At 40.9% G+C, this 21710-nt stretch overlaps 1 protein-coding gene across 1 annotated transcript in view; it reads left to right on the top strand.

Moving 5' to 3' along the window:
• Positions 1 to 21710, top strand: part of C3_2H11orf16 (chromosome 3_2 C11orf16 homolog) — a 117152-nt gene that overhangs the window by 62250 nt on the left and 33192 nt on the right. The window contains exons 4-6 of the mRNA XM_085648137.1: positions 4389 to 4617; positions 7108 to 7794; positions 15315 to 15508. Coding sequence (XP_085504263.1) covers positions 4389 to 4617; positions 7108 to 7794; positions 15315 to 15508 — 1110 coding nt within the window. The remainder of the gene's footprint in view (positions 1 to 4388; positions 4618 to 7107; positions 7795 to 15314; positions 15509 to 21710) is intronic.

Genomic DNA, 21710 nt, shown 5'->3' with positions numbered 1-21710 from the left:
ATCCCCAAACAACCACTTTCCCATGCCACGAGTGGTACTTATTGTATGGAGCGCTTCACTCGTGGCAGAGATCTCCGAAAAATGTAAATATAATTCTCTTTGCAAATTCCTGGCAAATATGAAAATGGTAGTTTCCTGTAACAACAAAATAAACTTTTGTGAACAGGGTCCAAAATTGTTTAATTAGGTGCTAAAACGATGAATAATCTAAAATTTGAACGACTGATTGGAATATAGGTTATTATTAGAACTTACTATTTATGTGTGACATTTCACTCTTTGCTGTATCTTATTGTTAGTTCTATCCTTGTTAACAATCGTTAATGTAAATGCTTTATCCTATCATATATGTGTCACTTGTTTTCTTTGGTACATTTTGTCTTTGGCCACTGACAATGATATTGATCTTAACAATAACCATACCAGCAGGTCTTGGTCCACCATTAATCACCTCCAGGCACTCATTTATTCCTGAGCTCTATCTATCACGTGAAAAAATGTGGTTCATACCTTTCCAATATATGATTTATAGCCTCCTGTTTTCTCCCAGGGTCTCATTGAGTATGAGGAGCCAGTGATGTGCACAGGCAGTCTTTCCAAATGCTCTTGAGCTTTTCTTCCCTTCCATGCATACACTTGAAGATCAATGCTTAGTTACACCCGTGGCTACGTTATGTGGTGCCAGATGTGAGCCCATACCGCTCCTTCACCCTTCCTTTGAATATGGAACTTACACAGCTGCAATTTCAGCAATGTAGGGAAAATGCGGCAGGACTAAGAGAAAAAAAATGTATCCTGCTAAGTGGACTTTGCTTCTTCATAGATGCCGGGATGCATTCTATCATTCCCCTTCTAAGGGCCAGGCTAGAACATCCATCCAAGTCAGTGGCTCTCTAACTCCGTGCTTGGTGTGCGGCGCCCCTGGCTAGCCCTAACGGTGCACGGGGGGTGCCGCGGTACACAGATTGGGAACCACTGATCTAAGGTTTCAAATAATGCAATCTTTTATAGTACTAGTAAAGTGCTTTTTACTTTGTGGTACGTAGCAACTGTGTAGATCCCAGGAAAGACTAGGAGACCATCTCTGTGGATCTGAAACTAGCTGCAACAGGATGGTGCATTGTAGTCTGCAAGAGCAAAGCCATACACCAAACGTTAGAGAAAGAGACCATGCTGGAATTCAGTGAAGGATAACTTAAATTGGAGCAGGACAAAATCAAAAAAGATGTGAAATAAGGAGGAGTATGATGACTGCCACTTATCTTATATCATTTATCATAATCAACTTCAGTTCTGCGCCCCTTCAATGTTATTTGTAGGATATTGAGCTCCAGATAAATATCTCTTTTCCTATTTCATCCCATTCAATTCTTCCTGGAGATTTTAGTTTTCTTCTTGATATTTTTTTTCTTTCTGTACCATTAATCACTATAATTAAATTTTCCAAGCTTTCCTCATCCCTATTTCAAATAACAAGTGCTTCCCTCTACATGATTACATCCCATTGCCTTGCACACATTGATTTCTGTCCGTTAACTCCCTTCTCCATTTTCTCTATTGTTCTCCAAATCACGCCCCTGTCACTGTCGGCCCCAACTGATACTGCCAGTCACATGCTTGATCTTGTGTTGACTCACAACCTTGACACTCAAGCACATTGGTCCAGTCACAGACCTGGTCAGAGCACTCCTTTGTCTCGGTCTAGCTTGCAAACCTGGGCTACGTGTAAGGAAATCTGCAAACTAGTCAAAAACATTCAGAACCCTGATGAACCAGAAGCCTTTCTGGACAACTTGTACCACAACACACCCTCTGATCTGAATGAGCTGTCCCAGCAAAAACAAGAAAACCAAACAAGGGCATTAACTCAACTAACAAATGGTTCAACTCTATTCTTGCAGAGCAATCTACAATGCAAGTTTTGCAGGTCAGAGTCATTAAAAGATAAACTTCTCTGTAAAAGATACAGGAAAGGCCACCACAAATGCCAGAACAATACAAAAACGTCTGGCTTTGAAAACCATATTTGCAATCCCGCAAACCACATAAATGGATTTATCAAGAACTTCCTAACCCAGATGCCCTGAAGCTATCCTGTTGTTCATAACAACAACATTCTGAAGACCTGCTGGATTCCTTCAAGATTAGCAACATCTAGAACTCCAAACTGAATAATCCCGTATTCACTCACTACCTCAACCCCATCTTGTTTTAATCAATTTTAACTATAGTCGTAGCCTAAGACATCCTGAAACTGGCATCTAAGACAAAAACATCTTGTCTGTCCATGGAACTGTGGCAGCTGATAGTTCTTAACTAATTCCTGCCTAATATTATTGTAGACATCACAAACATGATTACTGCTTTACTCAAAAGGGAAGTAGTCACTTGTCCCCTGAAACATGACATCTCTGTCACTCTCTTAAAAACACAATAGACAAAATGATCTTGTCAAATTATTGCTACATCGCTAAGCCACCATACTCCAGGAAGATCAAGGAAAGGGAATCCTTGAGACAACTAGAACAATATATGAAAAAGAATCAGTTTTTACAGTCAGGATTTAGCCCTTAGAGAACATACAATCCACAATCCAGGAGGGTTGGTTTTGTCATGCCATGCTGTTACGCTACCTGATGTGGAAGGAAGGAGGAGAGCATACCCAACCTCTGTTCCTCCTCAGGCCTCTCAAGATACTAAGAGGCTTTGACCAAGACAGAGACAAGGGATGGGAACGTCTGTTCTGTCTTTGTACTCTACACACATACTGACAGTGGCACCAGCCTTTCAATCTCAGTGTCTGCTTCAGTGGTCTGTAGTTGGAGACTGCAACTGATATAAAATGATTCATCTACTGAAGGGGCTCTCATAAACAGTCAGACACTCCAGTGCTTTTTAATGAATATTTAGTGTTGCACCATTAATTCATCATCAATATCACCTCAGAAACCAGGAGATAAGTCACCAAACTGATAAAACAGCATTCTTGGAATCTAGTAGCTAAAGATATTAGCAGGGCACAAAAATATTGTAAATTAATCCCAGGATGTACAATAGCGATATTATGCAAGAGAGCGAGAAGACCAAGGTAGTTACTGGTGAACCATTTTGGCTCCACCCCCGGATAAAACTAGCCAGGCACAATCTCTCCATTACAGATAGTGCTTACATATGTGAGACATTACAGAAGCTCCCCTCTCATGGCAAAAGGTTTATATGTGGGACATCGAAAGATAAATGATGCAGCTCCAACTCAGATTACAGCTGAAGAATTCTGCTAAGAGACAGTGCAAATAGAAGCCACCATTATACTTTTTGCACATTCCATTTCATTTGAGTCCATGAACTATTTGTACATGAAAATCATGTGATGAACAAAAGAGGGTTGTATTAATTGACACAGGAAAAAATGGCGCCTGCAAAGTATCATAATGTAAAGCACAACATAAAGATTAGACGGTGCAACAGGTGAGGGAAAACCCCTAATGCCCTCCGTTTGGGACCAACAGGCCCAGGTAAATGTAGTCCAATCCTGTGCACAGGTATTCATGTGGTTTGAAAGTTCAATCCAAGGTTGAAAACAAAGCCGGTGAGTCTTTTATGAGAATTCTTATTTTTTATTCCAAAAACACCACAAGGTCCAGTCAACACGTGTTTCGTCTTAGGGGTGATAACCCATGACTTTTTCAGGGCTGTATGGCTACCCAAATGTCAATTTTATGCCTAATTCACAGTTCTACTTCCGACCCGGCTAGGTCTTTCAAACTGAGTGTTAGTCTGCCCAAAGAGTAAGGATCGCCAATCTTTGAAATTGAAATTCTTTAAAAAACACAAAGCGGTATGTATGGCACAGTATGCAACAGGAAAAGGTATCTTCCAAATCTAAGGCGAGTACGCTTATCCTTTAATCAGTGATTGTGCCAAATGTGCCACGAAACCTACGCGAGTACGCTGGTCTCGTTTCCACTGCTGGCGAAGCGTTCTGATCGGTCAGTGGAAACTAGACCAGCGTACTCGAGTACGATTGGCGATCCTTACTCTTTGGACAGACTAACACTCAGTTTGAAAGACCGAGCCGGGTCGGAAGTAGAACCATGAACTTGGCATAAAACTGACATTTGAGTAACCATACAGCCCTGGAGAAGTCGTGGGTTATCACCCCTAAGAAGAAACATGTGTTGGCTGGACCTTCTCGTGTTTTTGGAATAAAGAATAAGAATTCTCATAAAAGACTCACCGGCTTTGTTTTCAACCTTGGATTGAACTTTCAAACCACATGAATACGTGTGCACTGGATTGGACTACATGAAAATCATGTGTTTCTGAATGAAGGGTAAATGAAATAATAAGCATGTCAAAATTAACAAAGTTTCTTTTTTTCTTAAAAGGGGGAAACAGGAATGTTCCTGGTTGAGTTTTACAAACAAAGCACCGTTGGTGAGAAATATCAAACATTTCTGCAAAAGACGGCAATTGATGACATCATTGACTACTCCAATGCCATCCAACATTGCATCGTCCCTGGTGATAAAGTGTTGGCTCCCTGGGAAGATGAACTCATAAGATATGGCCCTGGGACTGTCACACAGGGTATTGAGACAAGGGATGCCTTAAGAGGTATGAGAAATGAGAAACAACATTAATTTTGCTTTTATATTCCCACAAGTCCATCACATGCTTACCTTCAGTTTCAAGCAAAGGCACGTATTGTTGCTGAAGAATGACGTCTGAGAAAAGTATGAGAAAAGCTTCTTTGTGAATGGAAACTTGTTTAGCCTCTCAAATCCAGCTGTGGGTTTGAGTGTATTCTTCGTAACTGTAAAATACTGTGGAGAGGGACAAGATGTGGGCAGCCATATATTAGACTAGATGAACCTGTTTGGAGAGCACTCTTCAAACCTTTTTTAGGTAACTCCAGTAGGAGACACCCTAACTTCCCCAGCTGACACCTGTTTCATCTGAGAATAAGGACCCGATTTAGTGTTTGGTGGATGGGATACTCAATAACAAACATATACAATATCCTGTCCACCATATGACAAATGTATTGTATCCTCTGGCACTTGTTACATGGGAGATAGGTTATCCTTCTTGTGTGTGACGGAGTATCCCATTCGTCAAATTCGAAATCAGGGACTTAATTTTGTCAAGGCTGGGAATATGCATAAAAATCACAGCCAAAAGTCTCATGTAAGCAATGCAAAACTATTATATTGTGCTAGAAATAATTAATGTAATTCCTAATAAATCCAATATACGTATTGCTTTTATAGCCAATATCATAAAGGCCATCATTTGAAGTCCCACTGTGTGAAGCTGATATATGTGCATTCTAAACTGATGGCAGAATATCAGTGGACAGTAAATAACAAAGTCCTGCGCTGCGTCCGAATTACTCAGATGGAATCGAGTCTATCTGTGGAATGGTATGAAAGGAAACGACCAAAATCAAAACAAAGAGAAAGACTCAAAATGTACTGGAAAATTCAAATAAGATGTCAAGATGTTCATGTCACAGCAATTGGGCACTGTACCAATCTAGACATATTTAGATCTGCGTAAGGTTCAAACCACTGTGCACCTGGGTAATGGCTACTAAGTTGAGAAAATGGTAACTATGTCTAAATGAGCTGCATTTTTGTAGCTGCCTTTATCTAACACCAAGCCCTCCTCACCAGTCTTCATAATATATCTCCAAACAATGGAATTTTGGTGGTAGTCCGTATTTACCTAGCACAGACAAGAGTTCAAAGAACCTCCCAATCACCCTTTGGTGAAAGAGGAAAAGTGAGAGCAGCCTTTGAAAGCACAGTCTAAAAGGAACTAAACAAGACTCCTTATTACAACCGGAGTGACCTAAACTGTATCAGCAATTAGACAAGCCCCTACAGATCCCATGGCTGGCATATGTGGCACATAGCTTGTGGGCTATGGGGAGGGCGGATATGTTTGTTAACATGCAAGCGTAACTCACGCAGATGGAAAATGGGTTGAATCCGCACTCATGGACAAGCTCAGGTCAGAACGCGAGGATGTTGCTCTAACAGAACATTCTATGCGACACTCGCTGTTGGTGAAAACAGTTAATAATATCGAACCTTATCTGACCTGGGATATACCTCACCATCATTGCCGATTGCTGACCCATTTTAGGTTAAATGTATTTCACCGACTGGTCCCTTCTAACCAGTTCTGTTTTAAACATTCATATCTGGCCCCCTGTACCTGCGATAATATCTCGATTAACGACACATTACATGTGTTTATGTTCTGCCCAAAATATAATTACCTGCGTCACAATTGTATACGCCCAATTTTATTACAGTTCAATTTTAACCAAGTTAGGCCAGCCTTACACTTCTTACAGCTGCTGAATTCACCTTTTACCTGTTTTTTTCTTGTACGTTTTCTGGTGGGAGTTTTAAAATATGAATGATCACGATACTGATATCCTGTATGTTGTTTTTAAATTACTTGTATTTTGTGATTTTATCCATAAAATCGAATAAAGATTATGATGATGATGATGTATCAGCAATTTAACTGAAAACAGGAAGGTTCGCCTGATTTATCTCTTGGGAAGCACTCACAGCTGTATTTTAATGATAATGTACAAATAAACGTGTTTGATAATTCTAAAGTAGACCATGCTAAGAATTCTGTAAGGTGTTGTTTTCTTTGGAGGAAACACATATTATGTATAGTGGTGTGCATAATTATAATGTCGGCAAAATACATACTGCTTCGCCAAAATGTGAAATTTTAATTTTACTTTGTACACTCACTCTGTGCGTGATATTCATCTGCAATAAAATGCTTACATTGTTATGATCCCACAGAAAGTAAATTTCAGTTGTTTTGCCAGCAAAATAAATTGAAGAAACTCTTGAGAAGGTTTCAACTATTTTGCAAAAAAAACAAATGAGCAACAAGTCAACTTCATATTGTCCTCTCTCGCACAACCTGTTAATGCTGTTCTCATCTCCTACAGTTGTTATGAAAGTGATGACATTTGTAGTGCTTCCTTACAAGTTTGTGCAGTTTATGCAGTGTGACACTGGTGTTTATGCCAACTATTTTTTTTAACACATTTACTTTTTCTTGTAGTAAGTGAGGATGAAGAAATCACAGTCAGCTTTTGGAATGGTAAGAAAGCTAAAGTGCCATTGGGCGTGGCCGTCTGGACTCCACCCACTGAATGGGAGAGGATTGTGAGGATGCTCCACTTTCCGTTGTCCAGTAGGCATCAGGAGTTCAAGGAGCATATACCAATCACTACCACTTATGTGCGCAAAGATCGCTTTACCAGTGCGCCCATTCACACGTGCCATGTAGACGGCCTCTACCGGCAGAGATGGCCATGTAGCTTTGTACCTTCTCACTGCAGCCATCCGCTCACTGGCTGCCATGCTCCAATGCATACAGGGTGCTCCTGCTGCTCGCACTCCAAATGCATTGATTGGTGGCCCCTGCCACCCACAACAACCATTCACATCAAGAACCACGGCGAGCTAGGGTCTGATGCAAGGCCTGTGCAACTGCAGAAAGACCAAGAAAGGCCAAAAACCAAGCCTGTTATTTCTTCTTCATCATCATCTGCTTCCTCTGCCTCATCTGATGAGGACAGTGAGAGCGACAAGGAGACTTGCTTAACGAGGAGTACAATGGTGGACAGTGCTGTCAACACAGATTACAGCCTTTGGGAAAAGCCTAGAGCTAAATCAGAAGATGGCAAAAGAGCAGATTGGAAATATTGGAAAAGAAGTCACCCTGAGCCTCATCACCGGAAGCCAGGTATTTCTTAGCCAGAAAAATATGAAGTTGGCTTTAGTAAATGTCTTCAGTTTACAAACCGTGAGCAATTTATTTACCAATGAATTTGTGATTTGTTAAGAAATGAGGCAAACATATTCCATAGTTCTTTGACAGATAAAATGAATGCACTTTCTACCTGCTGCATTCATCATGCTTTACACTGAGCAGGATTGTAAACAACTGAATTGTTCTGATTCAGCCCAGTGCAAGAGGACAGTGACGTACCAAGAACCCTAACTTATGTTGTTCTCTGAGACATAATCCACATTCTTTTTCAATATGTTCAGTAAAAACAGGAAACATCTCAGTTAAAAATAACATTTGATTTCAAAGTGAAATGTTTTTCCTTTGATTTAAAATGTTTTCAAGTATAATGAAAAATGGGAGCAAATATCCAAGGGTCGTGGCATCTATTAAACATCCCCATGTAACGATATAAGCTGAAGCAGAATGCATGAAAAAGGATTATGTTTCAACTGTGAAACCCCAATACAATTGATACTCTTCTTATTAACCAATAGGCCTTAGAAAAATCATCATTTTCAACTCTGCCCAATTTCCCGGTATTTTGTTTTTCACAGTAAAAATTCTAAGGCTCATTAAAATGGGCCAGGCACAAAAAGTATCATGCACTTGGTGCTCTAACTTAAGGCTTTGCCAGTCACCTCTGCTCCCAGTATGGTTTGCAGTGGTCAATACACCACAATAAGAAATGGAATTTAAATACTGGTTCAAAATATGATGGTAAGCATTACCCCAGGTGTTTTTGGCAGTAATCAGCGCCTTATGTTCGATCGGACATTGACTCCTCTCTCATGAGATCACAGGAAATGGCACCGTCCACTACCCGAAACCTATAGTGTGTACACCTCAGTGTTGCCGCATGCCTACTGCCCACTGACCTGATGGCCAACAGCCTGCCCCATATAGGATTATCTCCTTCTTCCCATCTTAACTTCATCCTGTAAGGTTGTTGTTCATAAGGCATCAACTGAAGAGGATTTCCCCATTTCTTCATCCCACTTCCACTATGAATAGCAGCAAAAATTAAAACTCATTCCCTGAGCTCTTAAACATTGCAACTAATACTGGGTGGGTGAGGATCCAGGTCGAAAATTGCCTTTTGTAAACAAAAGGAATCAGACAGATTGTCTATTTTATTCAAATCTTTATGGTGGTAACACCTAAGCCCATGTGAAATTGCAAACTGCATCTACTCAACAGGATGAAAACTGACTGTGGCCTGAAAGTCTTGAGCCTGTGGGCCTCAGGTCTGCATGCATTAGTAGCTGATCCATCTGCCCACAAATCCCAAGGGAACTGACTATGAACATGTAACTAACCAGAAAGGAAGAAACTCGCAATAAACAAATCACAGGAACAGAAGCTATATTAGACTGAGATGTCTAGTAGTGGGTTACTCACATACTATTACAACCCTTAATGGCTTGGGACACTTTTGATGAAACTGAATAATATCATGCTGCACTATCCCGACAGTGTGGGTTCTTTTCCATTGTGTTCTTTAGACAGGTACCTCATTCGTTTCCCATAGTTTGCCCTTAGTGTATTTTACTTTTTAGAAAATAATAACTGGAACATTGACTGTGAATACACTTAATTAGCATTAAAGAATGCGCCCTGGGCTACACTAGTGTTAAAGGCCTTTCCCTTGGTTACTAGCCTAAGCTGCAGGAGAGGATCTGTAACAAGAAGGGGGCCTTTAACAACTGGTATAGCTGATGCTGAAGGGATATAATACTATTAGAACATGCTTCCCAGACGATAAATCAAACAAGGAGAAACAGAAAGAGAAACACTGGAATCTTGAAGCAGAAGGCCCAACCCAACCATTATCGGCCCAGTGCCATCCTATTGTAATCAATGGAGCGCCTGCGCCCCATTTTTATAATCAGACTTATAAATTAACTTTGCATTCATTACCTATTGACAGAAGCAAAATGTTTTCCAAACAGCGGTGTATCTGGGTCAGCCTATTTCACACCTCTCTCCTTATCGAAGAGAACCCTCCTGCCCCGCCCGTAGCACCTCTCTGCATTTCCATTTAGAGTAGTGGTATATAAAGGCTTCTGTAGTTTTAGATGTTGTCTGGATTACTTAAAAATAATAATAACTTGATTTTTATACAGTGCTTCATACCACATTTCAGATTGTCATAGGAACTGGGAATGACAAGTTGTGCTATAACCCTATGTAATGGTCCTTAACATACCGAACTTTAGACGAATGGAAGGAAGGGTTAGCCTTGCCTGGACCTGATCTCGTAACCTGCTGACTACTGCATGCTTCAGCAGCAAATGTTCAGGTTATTGATCTGTTGATGTGGCCTAACTAGAGGTCTTTCTATAGAGGATCTCTTGCCAGGAGATTAACCAGGTTGGGTAATCTTGCTTGTTGTCTCATCTAAAATCAGAGCTAAACAAGGCTGCAGAATTGGACAAGAAGGCCACTGCTGGGATTCTCAGGGTTTACTCTGCACAGCCCAGCCTTCATAAATAATGCATTAAGAAGAGGAGGGGCGACATTAAAATAAAATTTGTTTTTGCACACAAAACAAATCATTCCTGGTGGTCACAACCCCAAGACTCAAGATGCACTCAGAGGTAAACAGTATTTACTGCATGATATATGCAAAGAATGAACTCCCCATACATTCCTTATTCAGATAGTTCTAAACTGGAAAACACAACATGGGACTAAATACATTTCCAAAGGAATTTTTATTTTATCACAATAAAATTCACAAATGAGCTGTTTTGCACTGTAATATGAAAGTTAATAAAAACGTTCAAATTGCTATCAACATATTCGATGTTACTTATAATGAGTTTACTGCTGTACCTGTATGGCTATTCGAATAGCAGGAATGCAGGCAGTTAAGCAATACACACAACTTTCATTATTTCTAGGACGGTTTATGGCACAGCCAGTTTCTTGACTAAGGGCTCGTGCCAATTACCCTCATCTCCGTGAAGCTGCATGAGTGACGCAATGAGTGCAAATGAAAGACGAATCGAGCTATATGCTGGACTATCTCTGGGGAGATGGCGGGGAATTGGTGAGGCACTCCTGGGGGCCCCTTGAAGAGATTCTTGGCTTGCAGCCAGCTCTGGGAAGACCGCAAGAATACTAATGTATATAATTGTAATACATATCGCCTTCCCAGCTATTTCTTTATGATGCCTATGGGGCTGTCTGTATGGCTTTTTCAGAAAACCAATAAAAATCTGTTTAAAAAAATGAGTGCCAAATGAAGGTATCAGATAAATCCATAAGGATCAAATGCAGGTGAAAAGAAGAGAGACCTCCCCATTCACGGAGGGGTATGCCACAAACAAATCCTACTCCTTTTGCTTAGGAAACGTGCTAACATGTTAGGGTTGTGCGAAGTTGCAATGTATGTCCTCAATAATCCTTCAGTTTTTTAAAACATGCACCCAAGTAAGTTTTGCTGAAAATAACCCCAGCAAAGCACACGTTTTCAGTTCGAGAAGTTTCTCACAAAATGGTTTCCAGAAAAAAAAAATCACAAAAGATTTTCGCAAGGATTTTTGCCGCAACTGATTTAGGTTTACTAATGTGGCAAAATTAGCATCTTTGTGTAGTTGTGCTGTGTGTCAACTTTGCAAAACCTTACCAGCGAAATCTGTAACAATTCATTGAAGTTACAAGTGTTCATTCAATTCACTACATGAATTGGTGTAAATCCTGGGAACTTTGAAATTAGATTTTTAGGCAGTGGAGCTTCATTTATTTAAAAAGGAGCAACACGAACCTAAGGTGCTTTACCCATCTGAGCCACAATCTCAGAAAACAGGATGTTTTGGGAAGGGGAGATGCAACTGAGAGTGACAGACATCATGTGTTCAGATGTTTTATACCTATTTACATTATACCTATGTAGAGTTTTAGAAAAAGAGAGGAATCAGTTTGCTAAGAACTAAACACTTTTTTCGTCACCTGCAGAAGTTGGGTTAAAGGGCAGGTCTCATAGGTCAGAATGTAGCAATTTCACTTCTAAACCTATCTGCCCAATTAGACATTTTAGCAAAAATAAATTCACCGTTTTTTTAATCATGAGCTGATACTATGTGAGATACTTATTTAGGGCAACACTGATTTGATTGGGACGTAGTGTAAATTGATTCAGTGTCAGCGTTCTGATTGGTCCAGCATATTGATCAATTCTGACTGCCCTTTGATGATCTCACTATTTACAAAACTCTTCATAAAGTCCCATGATTTTGAAGAGTCTCCAGGCCATCACGCATCAGGCATACATCTTAGAACCCTAAGTAGATGACCCTGTACAGTCAGCTAGAGATAGTAGATGTCCCTTTAATGTGAGCTTCGCTCAGACCACTGAAGCATTTAGCACATGACATGAAGTAAAACGTATAGATGCATTGGAGGGCATTTGCACATGAACAGAAAGTTCTGTTTTCCATTAATGGGAACATATCCAGCCCAACAGCATATATCAACAAAATAGTAACCCGGCCACTGATTTGTTTAGGTTATATCTTGAGGAAACCAAGTGAATAAACATGAGAGCATACATTTGGAAACCTAATTTGTTTTTAATTGAACTGTAGATAACTTCAAATTATTATTTGTGTGTCTTGAGGGGCAGCATTTTAATTGGATGGTCACATCCTTAACCCTGGCTCCATTTCAAGAAGTTAAGTTATGCTGTAGTTGATAATCCATCTATGCTATCTGTATTGATGCTACCAAACATCTGCTTTTCAAAAGGATGTGAAAAGGCCTTACTTCCACAAGAAAACTAGACATAAGAAAAACAAAATACCATAATATTTCCTAAATGCCTCCATTATGCGACTGTAGGTTTTAGAATGGGTGCACTAAACTAAGACAGGGCTAGAAAGGATGTGAACTGTGAATGTTGAACCTCTCTTGTAAATCGGAGTGCAGTGATGGTGAGGAGCCAGGAGTGGCTACAGTGGTGAGGAATATATTCACTGTTATCGCTTCTGAAAATAAATTAATAACTAGTCAGCTTGTGGTTTTTATGGATGCTTTGTGCACTTTGCCACTGCTGTTCAGTGCCAAAGTGCAAGTGCTCCCTCTGTAAATTGTTGTCATGGATTAGTGTTTCCATAATTGGTTTATTTGGTTTTAAATTAAGCCCCTAGTACAGTGCCCTGTGTGTGCCCAAGGCCAGTAAACCAAATGCTGCTAGTGGGCTTGCAGTACTGATTGTGCCACCCACACAAGCAGCCTTTCAAAGGTAACTCAGACCTGCCACTGCTGTGTCTGTGTGCAGTCTAGTACTGCCATGTCGACTTGGCAAGTGTCTCCACTTGCCAGGCCCTAACCTTCCCTTTTCTTACATGTGAGTCACCCCTAAGGTAGGCCCAAGGTACCCCTGTGGGCAAGGTGCAGTGTATGTGAAAGGTAGGACATGTCCTGATGTGTGTGGCATGTCCTGATAGTGAAATACAGCCAATTTCGTTTTTCACTGTTGAAAGACTATCTGTCCCGTAGGATAGAATGGGAGTTTATTTATAACATCTTATAAATATAACTTCCCATTGGGACAAGATAGGAAAATGGAGTTTAGTATGTCTGAACTCAGACTTTAAATTACCACTTTTAGTAAGTAGGAATTTTCTTGCTTAGCCATCCAGCGTGTCTGCTAGGTTTGTGTATTGACTGTCTGGCTTTGGAGTGACAGGGGCTGGGGATGTGTATTCTGTTCAGACAGCCACTTGGGGGGTTGAGGTGTGTCCTGCCTTTCCAGGGTCATGGCTGGGCTGAATAGACCTGGGCTGCATTCAGGGAAGGGGGAGGAGATTTATTGGTCAGCCTTGGACAATGCTGTCTCTACCTCCTGCCGGGCAGCTGCACCAGAGAGGACAGATCTGGTTTTAGCTGGACAAAGAGCTTCTTTGCCACCAGAGAACAAAGACATTAGTGCTATAAAAAGTGGGCCCCTGAACTTTAGATCACTTTTTGACTTCAAGAAGAAACTTCTGCCAAGGAGAAGAGCTGGAAGAAACTAGAAGAGGAGTACTGACCCTTTGCTGTGTGCTGTCTGGGGTTGGCCTGCGGTAGCTGTTTCTGCAAAGGAGAGGAACGCTGTGTGTATCCTGCTTGAGAAAGTATCTCCAAGAGCTTGGAAGTGGAGCTTGCCCCCTGTTCAAGAGGTCTAAGGAACAGCAAAGACCTCACCATCCATCTGGGCACCGTCTCTGGAACCGCTGGTTTCAGTCACTGCAGATGAAAAGGGCAATCGACTCTGTCACCGAGTCCATTGCAGGATTCCATGTGCTGAAGGCCCCGCATGAAGGCACCGCCCCACTTTGCACCACATCCTTGGTCTCACGACGTCATCTGGATGATCGTCACTGACCTGCTGTTTGCACAGCGTCCTGTGGGCACCACACTCCGCATACGCCTCATCTCACCCTGCCTGGACATCACCGTCGCTGCCCTACCCAAACATCGACTGGCTCCGTTGCCTACACTGCAACCTGCCAGCACTGCATCGAGCATCCCCTCACCCCGCACTGTAAGCCTTGATCTCACCGACGCTGTCTGGATGATCGTCACCGAGCCACTGCCTGCACCGCATCGTGAGGGCACCGCACTCTGCACCGCTTCCATCTTTGCAATGCAACCGCAACAGTTTCCCTGACCGACTTGCATCTATGTGTCAGGGTACAACGAGAAAGGTACTGTTTTCGAGTCTGTCGACACTTTAGCTGACCCGCACCAATGCGGTTGGATAGAATTGTTAGACTCTGTCGTTTTCAGCATCGCGGTAGCTCCTGACGGACCTACCGACTTGAAAGAACTGTGTCTTGCAGCTATTTTTGCAGTTTAAAGGTTATCTTGCAAAGTAACTACTTTTTCAGTTTTGTATGTTGGATTTTTGTCGTATTTGGTCTTGTTGGTTTAGATAAAGTTTCGCTTATTTTTCTAAACTGGTGTGGTGTTTATTTGTAGTGTTTTCACTGTATTACTGTATGCATGCTCAAATGCCATACACACTGCCTCTGAGATACTCTTGTCTGCTTGTGCCTAGCTACCAAGGTGGTGAGCAGGGCCTATTTTGGAAGTGTAACCCTCTTCCCTGACTAGGAAGAAGGGTCCTTACTTGGACAAAGGTGCAAATCATTACCAACTAGAGACTCCCCATTTATAGCAATCCTAATGCATCATTAACCAACCAACTTGCAACAAAATAGGACAATTTACATAGCATCCTTAAAGGTTCTTATTTTGCTGTACTGAAGGAAAGGGGTCAAGACTTCCCAAAGCCATTAGAACTACATCCCAAAACAAGTTATCTCCTAGTTTTCGGAATCTTTTTTCATTAAGGTGAAATATGACTTAATATCTTGCAAGAATATTTGTCCTGATATGCACTAGTGCCTTATGACCACATATAATCAACAGTGTTGGTACTTTAAACTCAGAAATGACTTTAATATATTCATTGGAATTCACAGGCAGCAGCGTGTGCAGCAATCGCTTCTCAGACAGAAGATTTGATCCGGATTCCAAGGTTTTTTCTGGCTCGGACCTTTCTCCTGCTGGCCCAACAAACCAGAGTTCCATGTTTGAGACAGTCTTACGTTCTCCAAGCAGGCGGGTCACGATGAAGGATGTCCTGTTTCACAATGATTTTGAGAAGTCTCCTCGGGTACTGTATCTTTGCATAGAGATTATATTGTCACATACAATTATTTTATGTTGTTTTTATTGAACATTGTCATATGTAAGTGAAACCGTCAACACAGGTAAGTTCCTTTAATTAGTCTGAGACAGCATTTTCTTGGGGGGGATGATCTGTCTATCCATGATATTTGTATTTAATTTACATTTAAAATGTAGCTATCTCACCGTGGGTTAAAGTCAATTTTAAGCCACAGCCCATATTTTATGCCAGGACTTGTGCAACACATGGCAGCACCAGTTATCTTTTGTTTGTAAAAACCTCGTTGGCACTAAAAGTTGACTTAGGTGCTGCTCCACAATCTCTTTGCACCGTAGAGCACTCCCCTTAGGATAATTTATGAAAAGCAGGTGGGTGTAACTGGGCAGGAACAGCACAAACAAACCTTAAGTTTTCATGTAAAGGAGGATCAACTAAAACAGTGTGACAGGACTTTGCATGAAATTTTAACGGAAATCGGGCTTAAATGAGGGGCAAGCAGAATATTGCATGATAGTTATATGAGTAAGTCGTGCACATCTTGCACAGTTTACACCTGGGCGGCTATCCTTGTGGTGAAATTTGCACTCGAGGGTTTACCTCGAGTACACAACTCAAACAAGGCACCAGTGGGTAGACTCTTCATCATAGAGCATTACTTATCATCACAATAAAATAGCTTTCTTAGCATGAGCATAGCTGAAGATATCATTTGCATGTGGCTCGTTAAATATATCACTGCGCAATACTTATTCGTTGGCGCATCACTGCAGTTTTCTACACAGCGCTACATTGCATGACTGACAGTAAACCTAGCCTTATGACTGCCTCCAGAAATTAAGGGTAAACATTAAGAACAACACTCCAAAAATATATTAAAATTGCAGTAATGGTAGACCCATTTAGTTCATGGGGACTTTGAAAGTGATTTTGATCATGAATGATAAATGAACTGATTTAAATTATTAGGATTTTGAAATTAATATAATGATTTGGAAGCTCTTTTGGTTGAGATTTTAAAGTTAGTTTCATGATGGAATTAAGAGGTTTTTAAGAAGAGTAGGTATGCAGGACCTCTGATAAAAAGAGCGGCTTATATGAAAGGGGCATTGATAATGAGAGTGACCGATTTCAGAGAAGATGGAAGAAAGTTGAAAAGTTTTAAAGAAAGCAAGAAAATTTTCAAAAAGACAATAATGGTGTGGAGCAAGAATGGGCAACAATTTCAGACATGAGAACAGAGTGTAAAGTGGAAGCAATGTCTTTTGTTGACTTGGAGTCCGGCCACTACCACCCCGCTTAATCTGGTGAAAGGGAGAGCACTGGTGCCAAGTACTTCCATTACGGTAAAAGACACAGAGGGGGATAAGAGAGCTTGAACTAATTTTATTTTTCTCTATCTTGGATACCCCACCTTCATCTATTTTTTAAATGTTATTTCTGCATGGCCAGTCAAGATCACAAGTCAACTCCCATGATTAAAAGTCACAGAAGTATTACTATTTCTTGGTGTCTTCTGTGCTTTATATATGTTATGTACATAAGATTGTGAAATATTTAATATGGCTTAGAATAAGCAGAGGCAAGCGAAGCCAATATGATGTGGAACGTAAACATTCTGGTGAGGCGTATGTAGATAAATTGAAACTGCTTCAATAAAATGCATTTAAGTCTATCTCTTCCCCCTGGATTTGGTTATCCCAAAATTAAAAAGTGTATAGCTTGCCTGGTCCTTTTAGCATCATCGTGTAGTGTTCAGATGGGCATTTGCACACTTGGAGGTGGAGAGCGTGGCATAAGGTAGCCTTGTGATTGGATAGAAATAGAGGAGGATACGTCAGCACGTACCTAGGCTACTCCAATGCTATTTACTGTGGTTTGCCAAAATCCCTACCTCAATGGTTGTAGATAACTCAGAGCACAGGCATTAGGACTTATACTGAACTCACAGATAGGAATGTGGGCTGCAGATAGAAGAGTTAATCTGATTCAAGATTGCCTGTCTGTTTTTAATGCCTAGGTAGCCAGTCTACCAGATTTCTTCCCATTAAATGATGGCTCTACCTATTAGCTTTTTATCTATAGAACAAACACATACACAAAGATTAACCTTACTGCCCAAGGTGGTCCTCCCTTCTCAGGTTAGACTAAAGCTCCTTCTCAGCTCAGGCTCTCATCCCCTCTCTAAATATTTTGAAGATGAATTTGAAGATCAGTCTTTTTGGTTACACAGTTTTTAAGACTGGCACCAAAAGATGCAGCAGAGAAGTGCGTACTGCAATGCTATAATCGGTCAGTCAGTAAAGTCACCGGAGGAAAGCAGTGGTTGGTGAGTACATGTTGGTGACGTTCAGAGAGCCCCAGCTAAGCTTGTGTGTCTCCTGTTTTTGCTCATTTCCAGGGTTACTGAGAGTGTACTGTTCACTGTCTACCACCCTGCTGCCTTCCCCAGGACCCTGCTGGCACAATCTGCTTTGTGGCCATTAACGGTATTAATCTAGGTGATAATCGAATGCTTGTGTCTTGATTAAAATTGCTGTCTGAGCACAAAAATATAACTTCTGATTCAAAGGATGTATAATTTACCCATCCATAATGCAAATGTACTAGGAGGCACAAATGAAAGTTCATACTAGAATATAAAACAAGCATTTGCAATGCAATAGGTCTCGCATTTGAGAGAGTTTCAGCTATTGGCATTGTGAATGACAATGCCTGCTAATTACCAAAACAGCCAATAGCTCAAACTCTTGTAAATGCCAGACCTATTTCACTTCCAAGAAGCTGTCACCATTGTCCCGGGTTCCTTGGAAAGTGAAAGCAAGCATGGTGCGCTGAATGTTGCAGGAAAGCATGTCGTGTCTGCAGTAAGAGAAACTGATTAAAGAAAATAGTGCTTACAGACTAAATAAGACATACCGTGTAACAATAGAAGTAAAAGGGCCAGTCCTCATGGGAGGTTACAAATAAAGACGTACTAGGGAGGGACTAACAAGCCTATTAACGATTTGGAATCCAGCATTTGTAAAAGATAATGACACAAGCCAATGAAAAATAGGGGCGGAGAGTGGGCAGAGCTTCATGTACATACTCTAATACAGCATGCCTCATAGAGCAGCGCCTGTGGCACCCAGGCTCGACCTAATTAATGCAGATAACAAGTAATAAAGACAGTTTTGTGCTTAGCTAGTCTTACCAGGAACCCCATTAAATTGAGAAACACTTTTCCTTCAGAAACCAGTATAGAAAGAAAATCTCTTTTGGCTTGGTGGGACTGCTTTCCACTTTGGTCAGTAGCTTTTTGTGTGGCTTTACTTCAAGGCTGGTTTTACAAGTTTGCAGTAATTTGGGGTCAAACCAACAGTACGGTCCAGTATTGCACCCATGGCAGCTAAGAACACAGAACAGGGGGCAGATGCATCATAGCAAGCTTAATCTAATAAAATATTCTATCTGGCATCTGTGCATCCATTATCTGAGCTCTACAAGTACAGAGCAAAGTATTTTTTTTTAAAAACAGACTAGATTCGTTGTCTTACTGCCTAAGCACTTTAAGTGAATATAAGTTTGCATCCCTGCTTTATATGTTACTATGACATTCTTCTCAAAATATGTAGCCCTGGATGGGCATCAAGTTGCTTGAAAAGTGTGCCTGTGTTCATGCCAAATTGGATCCGAATACGTCCACTATCATCTTATACAGCTGCAACAATATTTACCTATGGTAATTTATATTTGAAAAAATAAATCGCATTTTCGAACATCTCTACTCCAACAACTCCTCTCCTCTTAAGAAATCTGAACACAAATTTAAAGGCTCAAATGAAAGTAAATTACATTCTTTAGACTGGTCATCCACTTTTGTCAAAAAGAGGCTCATGTCATTATTGCTGCTTTTCCTATGCAAAGTGCCACACAATCATAATTACAGAGAGACTCCCGTATAATAGGTTTTATAAACATCACACGTGCAAGGATAGTATCTTCCTTATTTTATGTGGAACAGATCCACTGAAAGGTCGGTATAAACTAGGTCAAGCCCTAACCAACTTTAGCAATCCTGGGGACCTTGTTAAAACAATGCTTCACTACCGTTCAATCAAAATATGGAAATCCTTCTAAAAAATCAATACAAGAGAGAAAATATGTAAACTACCTTAAACAAAGAAATTAAATCAATTGCTCTTCTACACTCTAGTTTACTTTGCAATGTGTTCAAGATATGAAGATGTTGCTCTATGACAAATTGCTGGAATGTTTCCGACTCACAGCATGGTAAAATGAAGTTCGAATGCAGGAGATATACAAAGATACAGAAGACAAATGGGTTCAGGACTAGCTTTCAAGACAGATGAGTACCTGTCACATATTAGGCTTCAATGAGGCATACTGGCCGGGGATCGGATTATAGATAGGTCCCCATGTTTTGTTCTATACAGTAGGCTCAAACTTGCGACCTTTGGCCTATTTTGGAGAGCACGATGTACTGTAAAAGGCCAGTACCACATTCTCTTGAAACACACATACTCTCAAATATGTTGTTAGTGATACTGTTTTAGAAATTACTTCTCTGCAGCATCAATACTTTAATTCGCTTGCTCAGCAGTCAACATATTTGGTAGAAAAAAAATGTTTCAGAAAAAAATATCGAATTGCCTTTTGAAGGAATGCAATTTGGGCTCATTTGGAAAGTACTAATGGTGGCTAAATCAATGAACCTAAAACTGGAAGACTTTTCAACAGATTTAGTGATCTGATATTTAACATTACAGTACTACCGACTGTCTTAGAGCACAGAGCTCCAGAGGATGGCAATAAATGCACCCATTTCTAAGTTATCTGGGCCGTAAAAGTGCATGTGCAATTGTTAAAACATACCCAGACTAAAATGTTTATTTAAAATGGGCAAAGTGGCAAGCTGGACTACCCATGTACAATGAAGGGTACCAAAAACATATTAGCTAAATAAAAAAAACACGATTATGTAGTCATTTGTGGCATTCGACCGAAGCAACAAAAAAAAAGCTCTCTCGGGCCGTGTGAACAGCTGCGTTAATACTAAAACGGCTGAGCGTGTGAGCGCGGAGAGGAGACGCCATGCGCATGGACATCGCCTGTCCGTGCACGCACATGGTTTGTCTCCCTTCGCGCACCAAACCAACAACAATAGTCTCGCCAAGGCGAAGTAGCGCATGCGCTGCGTTCGCTAGGCAAAGACATAAAAAGCTGAACCTAACCAGTGGCCACTTTTGTGTGGTATTCTGAGTGTTCACATTTATTCCCAGCCTAAAGGTCGGGCTCGGAAAACATTTTGGTGGTTAAAATAGTCCAGTATCCTACCCTCTAATTAATTTAACAAGGTTTTTTAAACCGTGTCTAGGGGGCACTGTAATGCTCATTCCTGTGGACACACAAAGGACACAAAATTAAATTTCTAGTACTGTGGCTTTCTACTTTATTTGAGGTTCTGCAGTCCTCTCACAGGATCCATACCTGTGCTGCCCCTACTTCATTCAAGAGTGGCCAACCAACACCGGTGACAGTGGCTGATATGTAATCAGTCCCGCCATGGTTTGGTGTCTTCAGCAGCCTCCTATGGCACTCTGCCCTGCTTCCATTTTTATTTTCCCCACTTCTTTTTCCTTGAATGAAATGTTAGATATGGAAAATTGTGGAGTCTGAGCCACCCAAATGGAATTAATGAGGTATACATACAATTTATGATGGAGGGCAACCACAGTTCACACCTTTGGCTAGAAAGACTAGTTTTATTCATACGTTATAAAAAACTATACCAATGTCTTCTTCAAGCGTAGGATAACAGGAAGCCTTACAATGCCCATGAAGAGAGGTGAGTGCTAACATAGACTTAGCGTCCTGAGATTTGCTAGTGAGTATCTCTAACTCCTTTCAAGCCGGAGAACAATCTTGGCTTTCAGTCTTCGCTGCTCTAATAGACACACTGAGATAGCACAAGGAAGGCTGATGGGATGTCATTGAAGTGAATAGGCTGATCAGGTTAGAGATGGGTGGGGGCATAAAGGACCCCCTTAGCTACAAAGTTATGCTCATCCATCTTGGATAGAGTGTTACCTTCAAACTGTTGGAGGAGGGTTCCGGTGCCCATCGGCATACACAAAAGATCAGAGTTACAACAGACTGTTAAAATTGATATTGCAGAGACAGAAGA

Source organism: Triturus cristatus, chromosome 3_2 (assembly GCF_964204655.1).
Source record: "Triturus cristatus chromosome 3_2, aTriCri1.1, whole genome shotgun sequence".
NCBI lineage: Eukaryota > Metazoa > Chordata > Amphibia > Caudata > Salamandridae > Triturus > Triturus cristatus.
This window is presented reverse-complemented; position numbering and strand designations above follow the sequence as displayed.